The following is a 12,590-nucleotide window of genomic DNA, read 5'->3' on the forward strand; positions in this document are numbered from 1 at the left end:
CCCCTCCTGGGTGTCCCCAACATCCTCCCACCCCATTTCTGGGTGTCCCCAATGTCCTTTGTTCCCTCCTGGATGTCCCTGTCCCCTCCTGGGTGTCCCCAGTGTCCCCTGTCCCCTCAAACCCCCTAAAGGAGACCCCCAACATCCTTTGTCCCCATTCCTGGGTGTCCCCAATGTCCCCTGTCCCCTCCCGGGTGTCCTCAAAGGTGAGGAAAGTGATTTTTGGGGCCCTTGGGGGGGGACACATTAAATTATTCCCGTTTATTTTTGAACCAGAGCCTCAGCCAGTACAGTACAAAACTTACAGTAGATCTCGTTAACAACAAATCATTAATTACAATATTTTACAGATACAAAAAAGCTCCCGGGGACAGAAAAAAAGGGGGGAAAAATTGGGAGGAAAAACCCCAAAATTTGGGGGGAAAAAAAAACAAAAAAGGGTCAAAAAACGAGTCCAAAACCTCACAAAAAAGGGGGGGAAAAGAGCCAAAAAATAAAAGAATAAAAATAAAAAGGAGATGAGAGCGAATTCATGAAATTCCTCGGGAATTTTCTGGGTGGGGGGTATTGCACATCCTCGTTTGTTCTTCATCTGTCGGGGTTTTAAAAAATAGATATTTACAGGGATAAAGCCACCTGGAGGTCTTAGAAAATTCCTACAGTTCTCGGGTCTGACGCCGAAAAAATGGGGGGGAAAATGGGAAAAAAAGGGGAAAATAAATGGAAAAAAGGGAAAAAAAAAAAAGGGGGGGAAAAATAGAATGGAAAATAAAGGAAAATAGGGAAATAAAATGGAAAAGGGGGAGAAAAAAGGGAGAAAAAAGGGGGGAAAAGGGGGGGGGAAAGGGGAAAAACTGGAAAAGGAAAAAAAAAGAGGAAAACTGGAAAAGGAAAAAAAAAAGGGGGGGGGAAGGGAAAATAAGAATGGAAAAGAGGGAAATAAAATTGAAAAGGAGGAAAAAAGGGAGAAAAAGAATGAGAAAGAGAAATAAAATGGAAAAGGGAAAAAAAGGGGGAAAAGAATGAAAAAGGGAAATAAAAGGGGATAAAAAGGGGGAGGGAAGAAATAAAAAGAGAAAGGAAAGTGGAAAAGGGGGGAAAAGAAAATGGAAAAGGAGGAAAAATGGAAAATGGGAGGAAATTATAAAGGGGAAAATTGGAAGAGGAGGAAAAAAGGAGGGGAAGGAAAATGGAGATGGGGAAAAAAATGGAAAAGGGGAAAAAAAGAAAAGAGAAAAAAGAAAATGGAAAAAAGGAAGGGAAAAGGGGGAGAAAAACCCCAACCCAACCAACCCAAGAGGGGCTGGAAACGGCAGAGCTTCGATTTGGGTTAAAAAAACCCTTTTTTGGGGTTCAAACCCCCAGTTTTTGGGTTAGAAAAAGCCCCACTTTGGGGTGGGAAACCCTGTTTTGGGTTCAAAACCCCCAATTGTTTTTTGGGTTGGTCGGGGTGCTGAGGGGAGAGGGGTGGGGGCACCCCAAAAAGGGTAAAAAACCCCAAAAATCCCCCAAATTGAGGGCTGGGGGGGCAGCTGGGATTTGGGGGTCCCCCCCTGAGGGGAAAAACCCCAAAAATCCCCCAAATTGAGGGCTGGGGGGCTGTGGGGGGCAGCGGGTGCTGCTGAGGTGCTCGTGGGTGTCCCCAGATTTGGGGACAGCTTTGGTTTGGCCCCCGCTGCCACCGCGGGGGCGTTTTATGCGTCCTGGGCCGGGGGGGGAGGGACCCCCAAAATGGGGAGGAAATGGGGCTGGGGGATCCCCAAAATGGGGGGGAATGGGACCCCCAAAATGGGGGAAATGTGGTAGGGGGGGAAATGGGGTGGGGGAGACCCCAAAATGGGGGAAATGGAAGCCCCAAAATGGGGGGGAAATGGGGCTGAGGGACCCCAAGAGTCTGGGGGAGAAATGGGGTGGGAGGGACCCCAAAATGGGGGGAAATAGGGTATGGGGACCCCCAAAATGGGGGAAAATGGGGCTGGGGGGGACACCCAAGGGTGGGGGGCTGCAGCAAGAGGGGTCCCCCAGGTCTGAGGGATGGGATTGGGGGTCCCCCATGGGGGGGGGGTCCCCAGCACCAAGGGATGGGGGCCTGGGAGCCCCCCAGGGGTGTGGGATTGGGGTGGGGGTCCCCATGAACTGGGTGTCCCCTGGACTGGAGGGATTGGGACTGGGGGTCCCAATGGGTGTAGGATTAGGGTGAGGGTCCCCACAGATGAGGGGTTGGAGTTGGGGGTCCCCATGAACTGGGGGTCCCCCAGATTGGAAGGAGGGGGGCTGGGGGTCCCTGTGGGTGGGGGACTGGGGTTGGGGGTCCCCCAGATTGGAGGAATTGGGTCTGGGGTCCCCAGGGGTGAAGGGCTGAGGTTGGGGGTCCCCCAGACTGGAGGAATTGGGTCTGGGGGTCCCCCAGGCTGGAGGAATTGGGTCTGGGGGCACCCCAAAGATGGGAAGCTGCAGCGAGGGCTCCCCCAAACCCCCAGGGGTCCCCCTGGGCTGGGATTGGGGTCCCCCTGAGCTCCTCCCCTTTGTCAAACCCCATAATTGGGGTGGGGGGAAACCCCAAATCTGGGGGTCCCACCCTGGCTGTGCTGAGGAGGAGGAGGAGGAGACCCCCAAGCCCCTCACCCTCCATTTCAGGGGTCAGCAAAGGGGGAAAGGATTTTGGGGAAAGGATTTTGGGGGGTCCCCACGTCCCGTTCTGGTTAAAGCTGAGGACGGGGCACCTCCCCAAAAATTTTTTGAGGGGTTCAGGGTGGGTTTTGGGGGGTCCCAGGCTGGGATTTGGGGGGTTTAGCACCGAATTTTGAGGTTCCTTTAGCCCGGGCTCGGGGCCGGGCGGGAGCAGGAAAAGAGGGGGAACAGTCTCTGAAAATTCAAGTGAGACTTTTTTTTTTTGTCTTTTTTTTTTTTGTTTTGTTTTGTGTTTTTTTTTTTGGGGGGGGTGAAAAACCCCCAAGAATTATCAAAAGAGCAACTCAAAAGCTTAATAAATAACGAGGGAAAAAAAAAAAAGCACAAAAAAAGTCTGTTCCTATTCAATATTTAAATAAGTCTGTTTATAAAAAGGGTTGAGGGCTCCCCCCCTGGGCGGGGCCAGTCGGGTTTTTTTGGGGTGATTTTCTGCTTTTTTGGGTGGTTTTTTTTTTGTTGTTTTAAATAATTTTTTTCTCGTTTTTTTATAGCCAAAGTCAGTGCAAAGGAGTATAAAAGGGAAAAATAAAAAATCCAAAACAATAAAACCCAACAGTTCCATGCCCTAAGGATGGGAGAGGGGGGGAAATTGGGGGGAAAAAAGGAGAATTTGAGGTCGGGGAGGGGATTTTGTTTTTTCCAACCTCATAGTTTGTGCTCTTGGCACAGGATGAGGGAGAGGAAATGGGAAAATTGAGAGGGAAAAAAAAGGGAATTTGAGGTGGGAGATGTTTTTCCAACCTCGCATTTTGGGCACGATGTGGGAGGGGAAATGGGAAGGGAAAAATGAGGGAAAAAAGGGAAATTTGAGCCGCGGGAGTTCCCCTGCCTCACATTTAGTGTTTGCCGAGGGGGAGGAGGAAAAATCGGGGAAGTGGAAACAGGAAGGGGGTGGATTTTTCCAACCTCGGATCTTGAACTCGGCGCGCCCGATGGCGGAGGGAAAATGGGAGGGGAAAATCGGGAAAAAAATGGGAAATTTGAGCCGGGGGAGTTTCCGAGCCTCACATTTGGTGTTTGCCGAGAGGGAGGAGGAGGAGAAAGGACCATCCCGACCTCAGATTTTGTGCTCGGCGGACACGATGTGGGAGGGGAAATGGGAGGAGAAACAGGAGGGGAAAAAAGGGAATTCGAGGCTGGGGGAGTTTTTTCTCCAACCTCACATTTTGGGCACGATGTGGGAGGGGAAATGGGAGGGAAAAAAAGGGAAATTTGAGCCGGGGGAGTTCCCCAGCCTCACATTTAGTGTTTGCCGAGAGGGAGGAGAGAAAATCGGGGAATGGGAGGGAGGAGAAAGGACCATCCCGACCTCAGATCTTGTGCTCGCCGCGCACGATGTGCGAGGAGAACTCGTAGCGGTCCTGGCTGCGGTAGCCGCAGATGTTACACTCGAAAGGGTCCCTGAAGCCGTGGCAGCCCATGTGGATGGTGAACATGACGTGGTCCAGGAAGAGCACCCGGCAGTGCTCGCAGCAGAAGGCCCTCAGCTGCTCGCCCTCCTCGTTGAGCACCCGCAGCGATTCCTTGGGGAAGCAGCGCGCCGCGCCCTCGGGCTCCTCCTTGGGCTCCTCCTTGGCGTAGGCGGGGCTGTGGCGGCTGCTGCCGCCGCCCGCCCGCTCCTCCTGGATGCTCTCGGTGTCCGTGGAGTCCTGGCAGCCGTTGGAGGGGGAAGCGGCGCTGCTGTCGCGGTGATCGCGGTGATCGCGGCTCCCGCCGCCGCCGCTGCGGAAGATGACGGGGATGCCCTCGGCGCCGTCCTCGGCCGAGGAGGAGTCGCCGCGGCCCCTGGGCAGCTCCAGGCGGGCGGGCAGCGCCTGGATCTGCGTGTAGACGGAGCTGATGACCGGGGTGACCTCGGTGATGCAGTTGGTGGCCAGGCGCAGCGGGCGCAGCGGGTCCCCGGCGCCCAGCAGGGACAGGGGCCCGGCGTAGGGAGGGTCCAGCGGGTGGCCGCGGGCCGGAACCACCTCCACGTCCTTGTCGAAGCCCGGGCTGACATCGAAGGGCAGCTCCGAGAGCGCGAAGCGCATCTGCTTCTCGCCTGGGACACAGGGGACGGGCGGAAATCAGTGAGAGGGGACCCCAAATCAGGGAGGGGGAGCCCCGAAATCAGGGAGAGGGAACCCCGAAATCACTGAGGACCCCTGAAATACCTGAGAAACCCCCGAAATTACTGAGAGGGAGCCCCGAAATCAGTGAGAGGGGACACCGAAATTACTGAGGGGGACCCCAAAATATCAGTGAGAGGGAGACCCGAAATTACTGAGAGGGAACCCTGAAATCAGTGAAAGAGAACCCCAAAATATCACTGAGAGAGGACCCCGAAATCAGTGAGATGGAACCCCAAAATTACAGGGAACCCCGAAATACCTGACAGAGAACCCTGAAATATCACTGAGAGGGAGCCCCGAAATACTTGACAGGGAACCCCAAAATCACTGAGAGGGACCCCCAAAATATCACTGAGAGGGAACCCCAAAATACTTGACAGGGAGCCCCGAAATATCACTGAGAGGGAACCCTGAAATTATTGAGAGGGAACCCCAAAATCACTGAGAGGGAACCTCAAAATATCACTGAGAGGGAACCCCGAAATACCTGAGAGGGAACCCCAAAATACTTGACAGGGAGCCCTGAAATACCTGACAGGGAATCCCGAAATCAGTGAGAGGGGACCCCGAAATCACTGACAGGGAGCCCCGAAATACCTGAAAGGGAACCCCAAAATATCACTGAGAGGGAACCCCAAAATCACTGAGAGGGAACCTCAAAATTACTGAGAGAGAACCCTGAAATCAGTGAGAGGGAACCCCAAAATCACTGACAGGGAACCCCAAAATATCACTGAGAGGGAACCCCAAATTTACTGACAAGGAACCCTGAAATATCACTGAGGGAACCCCAAAATACCACTGAGAGGGGTTGGGGTGGGATAAAGACACCCCAAAATACCTGAGAGAGATAAAGGCAGGGTCAGGGCACCCCAAAATACCTAAGAGGGGATGGGGTGGGGTGAGTGCACCCCAAAATATCACTGAGAGGGTTTGGGGTGGGATAAAGGCATCCTTAGGGCACCCCAAAATCACTGAGAGAGGCTGAGAAATCCCCCAGACCCCAAATATTGAAAATAAAAAGGGAGAAAAGCCACAGGAATTGGACAAAGGGGGGGAAAAGTGGCACAGACGGGGTTGGGGACACCCCAAAATCAGAGAGAGGGATTGGAATGGGGGAAATTTGGGGTTTTGGGACCCCAAACCCCACAGAGGAGGATCCCAAAATCCCATTTCAGGAATTCCTCAGATAAAATTTGGGATTCTGCATTTCCCCCTCAGGTTTTTTGAGGGTCCCAACCCCAAATTTTGGGTTTATTTTTCCCAGGAATGGGAAAATTCCAGTGAGATGCTGAAATTCCAGTGGGATTTTTTTATTGGGGGGGTAAAAAAATACCCTAAATTATCAAAATCAACCCCAAAAATTCCAGGAATATTCAATATTTGAGGAGGGAATTTTTAGAATTTAGGGTTTTTCTTTTAATTTAATGATATTTTCTTTTACAGTTTGAGGGGGATTCTTTTTTAAACTGAGGGTAATTTTTTTAAATTTCAGGGTTTTAAATTTGACCTTGTTTTTAATAATTTAAGGGGTTTTTTTCTGTATTTGAGGGGAGAATTTTTAACTTTATAATCAATTTAATAATTAATAAATTTTTAATTTGAGGGTGTTTTTAATTTAAGGGTTTATTACTTTGAGTTTTGTTTTTTTTTTTAATTTGGGGGGGTTGTTAATTTGAGGTTTTTCTTGTTAATTTGGGGCTTTTTGGTTAATTTGGGGCATTTTTTTGTTAATTTTAAGGGGGTTTTTGTTAATTTGAGGGGGTTTTTTTGTTAATTTGGGGGATTTTTTTGTTAATTTCGGGCTTTTTGTTAATTTGAGGGTTCTCTTGTTAATTTGGGGCTTTTTTGTTAATTTAAGGGAGTTTTTTTAAACACAAGGGGGGGGTTTTCACATATTAATTTGAAGGGGGATTTTTTTATTCAAGGAGGGGTTTTTTTTTGTTAATTTGAGGAGGTTTTATGTGAATTTAAGGCCCATTCTGAGGCCTTTGTGTGGGGATTCCCTTTCCCTTCATCTCTGAGGGAAGGGGGAGAATTTTTTTATCTTTTCCAGCCTCTTACCCACAAATTTCTGGTGCTTGGAGCATTTTCCCTTTGGGATTTTGTTGATTTGAGGATTTTTTTAGATAATTTTACGGTATTTTTTCCATTTAAAGATTTTCTTAAAACGTGAAGGGAAGAATTCCTATTTAAAGCTTATTTTTTAAAAGACTTGCTTTGCTTTTAATTTAAACTTATATTTTTCAATTTGAGCCTTTTTAAGTTAATTTAAGGCTTATTTTGAGGCTTTTTGTGTGAGGATTCCCCTTCCCAAGCTGCTCCCCCCCATCAAGCTTTAATAAGCTTTAAATTAAAGCTTATTTTTTAAAAGACACGCTTTCCTTTTTATTTTAATTTATATTTTTCAATTTGAGACGGTTTTTTGTTAATTTAAAGCCCATTTTGAGGCTTTTGTGTGGGGATTCCCTCTCCTGAGTTGCTCCCCCCTCCCACAGCTTTAAATTAAAGCTTATTTTTTAAAAGACTTGCTTTGCCTTTAATTTGAATTTATATTTTTCAATTTGAGATTTTTTTTTTGTTAATTTAAAGCCCATTTTGAGGCTTTTGTGTGGGGATTCCCTCTCCTCCCCCTCACACATCTGAGACCGCCCCTCACCTTCCGCCGGTCGAAATTATTTAATTTTTTCCCCTCATTTTTTCCTCATCCACAAATTAATTATTTTTTTTTCCCTTACCCACAAATTTCTGGGGCTTAGAGCGTTTCCCCTTTGAGATTTTGTTGATTTGAGGATTTTTTGGGTTAATTTTACGGGCAGTTTTCCACTTACGGATTTTTTTTAAGTGTGAGGGGAAAAAAATCTTAATTAAACCTTACTTTTAAAAATAATTGCTTTGCTTTTATATTTGAACGTATATATTTAAGTTTGAGCCTTTTTTTTTTGTTAATTTAAAGCCCATTTTGAGGCTTTTGTGTGGGGATTCCCTCTCCTCCCCCTCACACATCTGAGACCGCCCCTCACCTTCCGCCGGTCGAAATTATTTAATTTTTTCCCCTCATTTTTTCCTCATCCACAAATTAAATTTTTTTTTTTTTTTTTTTTTTTTTTTTGTCTTACCCACAAATTTCTGTGGCGTGGAGCGTTTTCTCTTGGTAAAACTCCCCGCCAGGCGCTCGATGAGCGTGGGGCGCTCCGGGTGCAGCAACGCCTCGGGCACCATCTCCAGCTCCCGGATTTCCTCTCCTGCCACAACAAAGGAAACGAAAAAAAAAAAAATAATAAAAAAAAGATTAGTTGGGCGTGGAAATGCTGGTTGGGAGGATCTTTAAGAGGCTGAGCTTACCCCGGTTCCCTCCCGCCGTGAGGGGAGGCGGCTTCAGGCTGGGGAGGGTCCGGTCATTGCCCCGGGAATGAGAGAAAGGTGATAAAAATGCGGCTTTGAAATGGCCCCTGAGCCGGGAATGGTTCCTGATCCCGGAAATCCTGGTCTGAAATGGCCCCTGAGCCCGGGAATTTCGATTTGGAATGGTTTTTGAGCTTAAAAATGCGGCTTTGAAATGGCTCTGAGCTGAGGGATCCCGATGGGGAAGGGAGACTGAGGGTAAAAATGCGGCTCTGAAATGGCCCGAGCCGGAGGATTCTGATGGGGAAGGGAGACTGATCCCGGAAATCCTGGTCTGAAATGGCCCCTCAGCCCGGGAATTTTGATTTGGAATGGGTTTTGAGCTTAAAAATCCGTCTCTGAAATGGCCCCTGAGCTGAGGGATCCCGATGGGGAACGGGGACTGAGGGGAAAAAATCCGGCTTTGAAATGGCCCCTAAGCCCTGGAATGGCCCCGGAGCTGAGGGATCCCGATGGGGAAGAGTGACTGAGGTTAAAAATCCAGCTTTGAAATGGTTCTTGAGCTGAGGGATCCTGAGTTCTGCCGCCGTGAGGGGAAGGGAAGGGAAGGGGAGAGGAGGCGGCTTCAGGCTGGGAAGGGTCCGGTCATTGCCCCGGGGGTGAGAAAAATGCGGCTTTGAAATGGCCCCTGAGCCGGGAATGGTTCCTGATCCCGGAAATCCTGTTCTGAAATGGCCCCTGAGCCTGGGAATTTTGATTTGGAATGGTTTTTGAGCTTAAAAATCCCGGTCTGGAATGGCCCCTCAGGTGAGGGATCCCGATGGGGAATGGACCCTGAGGGTAAAAATGCGGCTCTGAAATGGCCCCTGAGCCCGGGAATTTCGATTGGGAATGGTTTTTGAGCTTAAAAATGCGGCTTTGAAATGCCTCTGAGCTGAGGGATTCCGATGGGGAACGGGGACTGAGGGGAAAAATGCGGCTCTGAAATGGCCCGAGCCGGAGGATTCTGATGGGGAAGGGAGACTGATCCCGGAAATCCTGGTCTGAAATGGCCCCTCAGCCCGGGAATTTTGATTTGGAATGGTTTTTGAGCTTAAAAATCCGTCTCTGAAATGGCCCCTGAGCTGAGGGATCCCGATGGGGAAGGGGGACTGAAGGGAAAAATTCGGGTCTGAAATGGCCCGAGCCGGGGAATTCTGATGGGGAATGGTTCCTGATCCCGGAAATCCTGTTCTGAAATGGCCCCTGAGCCCGGGAATTTTGATTGGGAATGGGTTTTGAGCTTAAAAATCCAGCTTTGAAATTGCCCCTGAGCCGGGAGATCCCGGTCGGGAATGGACCCTGAGGGTAAAAATGCGGTTCTGAAATAGGCTCTGAGCCCAGGAATTTTGATAAGAAATGGCTGTGATTGTAAAAATTCTGTTCTGAAATGGCCCCTGAGCCCTGGAATGGCCCCTGAGCCCAGGAATTTTGATAAGAAATGGTCGTGATTGTAAAAATCCCAGTCTGGAATAGTGCCCGGCAACATCAGTGGCACTGGTCCCAAAAAATCTTGGTTTGAAATGGCTGTATGAGGCAGGGGATCCTAATTGGGAATATTCCCAAAAATCCTGTTCTGAAATTGCCCCTGAGCCAGAATCAGGAATGGATCCTGCTCCCAAAAATCCTGCTCTGAAAGGTCCCCTGATCCTGGGAATCCTAATTGGGAATGTTCTCAAAAATACCAATCTGGAATGTTCTCTGATCCTGAAAATCCTGGTGGTTTCAGGGTTGAGGAGACAGGAATGTCCCAATTTTTGCCTTTTTCCAGGAAAATTCAGCTCCTGAGCCACGATCCCAACCCCAGCCCCTGGAAAAGGCTCCGGGAATTCCTGGGAATGGGGGTTTGGAGTCAAGAATTTGGGATCTGAGGTGGGGGCATCAATTTGGGATCACAATCCCTCATTCCCATCCCTTTTCCCATGGATTTGGGATCAAAATCCTCTCATTCCCAACCCTTTTCCATGGATTTGGGATCCCACGTGGAAAAGCTCCACGATCCCACAACTCCCCAATCCCTGGGGAGGTTCTGGATTTGGGATTTTCCCAGGATTTTCCCATTTTTTTCCCATCCTGCCCTGTCTGTGTGGAGTTTTTATGGGGTTTTATCCCACCCTGCCCTGTCTGTGTGGGGTTTTTATGGGATTTTCCCCCTCCAGACCTGTGTGTGGGGGGCTTTATGGGATTTCCCCATCCTGCCCTGTCTGTGTGGGGTTTTTATGGGGTTTTTCCCCTCCAGACCTGTCTGTGTGGGGTTTTTATGGGTTTTTCCCCACCCTGCCCTGTCTGTGTGGGGTTTTTATGGGATTTCCCCATCCTGCCCTGTCTCTGTGGTGTTTTTATGGGATTTCCCCATCCTGCCCTGTCTGTGTGGGGTTTTTATGGGAATTTCCCCATCCTGCCCTCTGTGTGGGGTTTTTATGGGATTTCCCCCATCCTGCCCTGTCTGTGTGGGTTTTTTATAGGGTTTTATCCCATCCTGCCCTGTGTGGGTTTTTTATGGGGTTTTATCCCACCCTGCCCTGTCTGTGTGGGGTTTTTATGGGGTTTTTCCCCTCCAGACCTGTCTGTGTGGGGTTTTTATGGGATTTCCCCCATCCTGCCCTGTCTGTGTGGGTTTTTTATAGGGTTTTATCCCATCCTGCCCTGTGTGGGTTTTTTATGGGGTTTTATCCCACCCTGCCCTGTCTGTGTGGGGTTTTTGTGGGGTTTTTATGGGATTTATCCCCTCCAGACCTGTGTGTGAGGGGTTTTTATGGGGTTTTTCCCCTCCAGACCTGTGTGTGAGGGGTTTTTATGGGATTTCCCAGGACAGACCTGTGTGTGAGGGGTTTTTATGGGGTTTTTCCCCTCCAGACCTGTGTGTGGGGTTTTTATGGGGTTTTTATAAGGTTTTTCCCATCCTGACCTGTCTGTGTGGGGTTTTTCCCCTCCAGACCTGTGTGTGAGGGGTTTTTATGGGACTTCCCATTCCAGACCTGTCTGTGTGGGGTTTTTATGGGGTTTTTATGGGATTTTCCCCATTCCAGACCTGTGTGTGAGGGGTTTTCAGAGGGGATCCCCCTGAGGAAGCTGTGACAACGCTCCCTGTGCTCCTCCAGGCTGCTCTGCTGCTTGTAACTGCGGCCACACGAGCTGCACTTGTAGGGCTTGCCCACCGTCGGGGAGGAGACTGGGGACAAAAAACAGGGAAAAATCAGGATTTGGGGTCTGGGATAAGGGATATCTCCAGGTATGAGTTGCATTTACAGGGTTTGCCCACAGTCAGGGAGGAAACTGGGGACAAAAAACAGGGAAAAATCAGGATTTGGGGTCTGAGAAATCAGGATTGGGGGTTTGGGGTATCTCCCCATATGAGCTGCACTTGTAGGGCTTGCCCACCGTCGGGGAGGAAACTGGGGACAAAAAACAGGGAAAAATCAGGATTTGGAGTTTGGGATTTCAGATCTGGAATTTGGGAAATCAGGATTTGGGATATTTCCTGGTATGAGCTGCACTTGTAGGGCTTGCCCACCGTCGGGGAGGAAACAGGGGAGAAAAAACAGGGAAAAATCAGGATTTGGGGTCTGGGATAAGGGATCTGGGATGTAGAAATTAGAATTTGGGGTTTGGGGTATCTCCCCATAGGAGCTGCATTTGCAGGGTTTGCCCATGGTCGGGGACGAGACTGGGGACAGGGAAAATGAGAGGGAAATCAGATTTTGGGGTGTGAGAATCAGGATTTGGGATTTTTTCTGGCATGAGCTGCACTTGTAGGGTCTGCCCACGGTCAGGGATGAGACTGGGAACAATGATAGGAAAATCAGGATGTGGAAATCTGGATTTGGGGTTTGGGATGTGGAAATCTGGATTTGGGGTTTGGGAATCAGGATTTGGGGTTTGGGATTTGGGATCTGGAGAATGGGGGGAAGAACTGGGAAATGGAGGTGAAAAAAGGGGAAGGAATTGGGAAATGTGGGAGGAAACTGGGAAGTGGGAGAGGATGGGGGAGAAACTGGGATTGGCATCAGGAATTGGGATCAGGAAATGGGAATTGGGATCAACACCAGGAATTGGGATCAGTTTTGGGAACTGGGATCAGTTTTGGGAAGTGGGAATTCCACCCCAGGAATTCCTCCCAGCCGTGGCAGCTCCAGGGCTGGAATTTTCCAGGCAGGAAATCCCAGGGGGGGGAATTTGGCCTCCTTTGATGTCACATCCTTAATCCCTGATTTATTTTTTTTTTTTTTTAGGGAAGGAGATGAAAAGGCTGGAGCCCCTCCTGGGAATGCCAGGAATTCCTCTGGAATCCGTGGAAAATTCAGGATTTCCTCCTTTATCACCTCCCAAAAAATAACCCCAGTGGGGTTTGACTGTCCCAGTTCCCAAACTCTGGAATGGAGGAGGGAAAGGAGCTGGAAAAGG

The 12,590-nt window shown here is 49.3% G+C and overlaps 1 protein-coding gene across 5 annotated transcripts in view; it reads right to left on the minus strand.

Annotated features, from left to right (window-relative positions):
* Positions 1–2,524: 2,524 nt before the first annotated feature.
* IKZF4 (IKAROS family zinc finger 4) overlaps positions 2,525–12,590 on the minus strand; it is a 31,212-nt gene continuing 21,146 nt past the window's right edge. For 4 of the 5 annotated variants that reach the window (XM_083881160.1, XM_083881161.1, XM_083881162.1 and 1 more), the window contains 3 exons: positions 11,218–11,358; positions 7,922–8,047; positions 2,525–4,732 (listed from right to left, as the gene is read on the minus strand). In XM_083881160.1, the coding sequence (XP_083737286.1) occupies positions 4,002–4,732; positions 7,922–8,047; positions 11,218–11,358 (998 nt within the window). In that variant the 3' untranslated portion in view covers positions 2,525–4,001. The remainder of the gene's footprint in view (positions 4,733–7,921; positions 8,048–11,217; positions 11,359–12,590) is intronic. The other variant, XR_014592082.1, reaches the window with a different exon arrangement.

The sequence above is a fragment of the Zosterops lateralis genome (genome assembly GCF_965231275.1).
Source record: "Zosterops lateralis genome assembly, chromosome: 32".
Taxonomy (NCBI): domain Eukaryota; kingdom Metazoa; phylum Chordata; class Aves; order Passeriformes; family Zosteropidae; genus Zosterops; species Zosterops lateralis.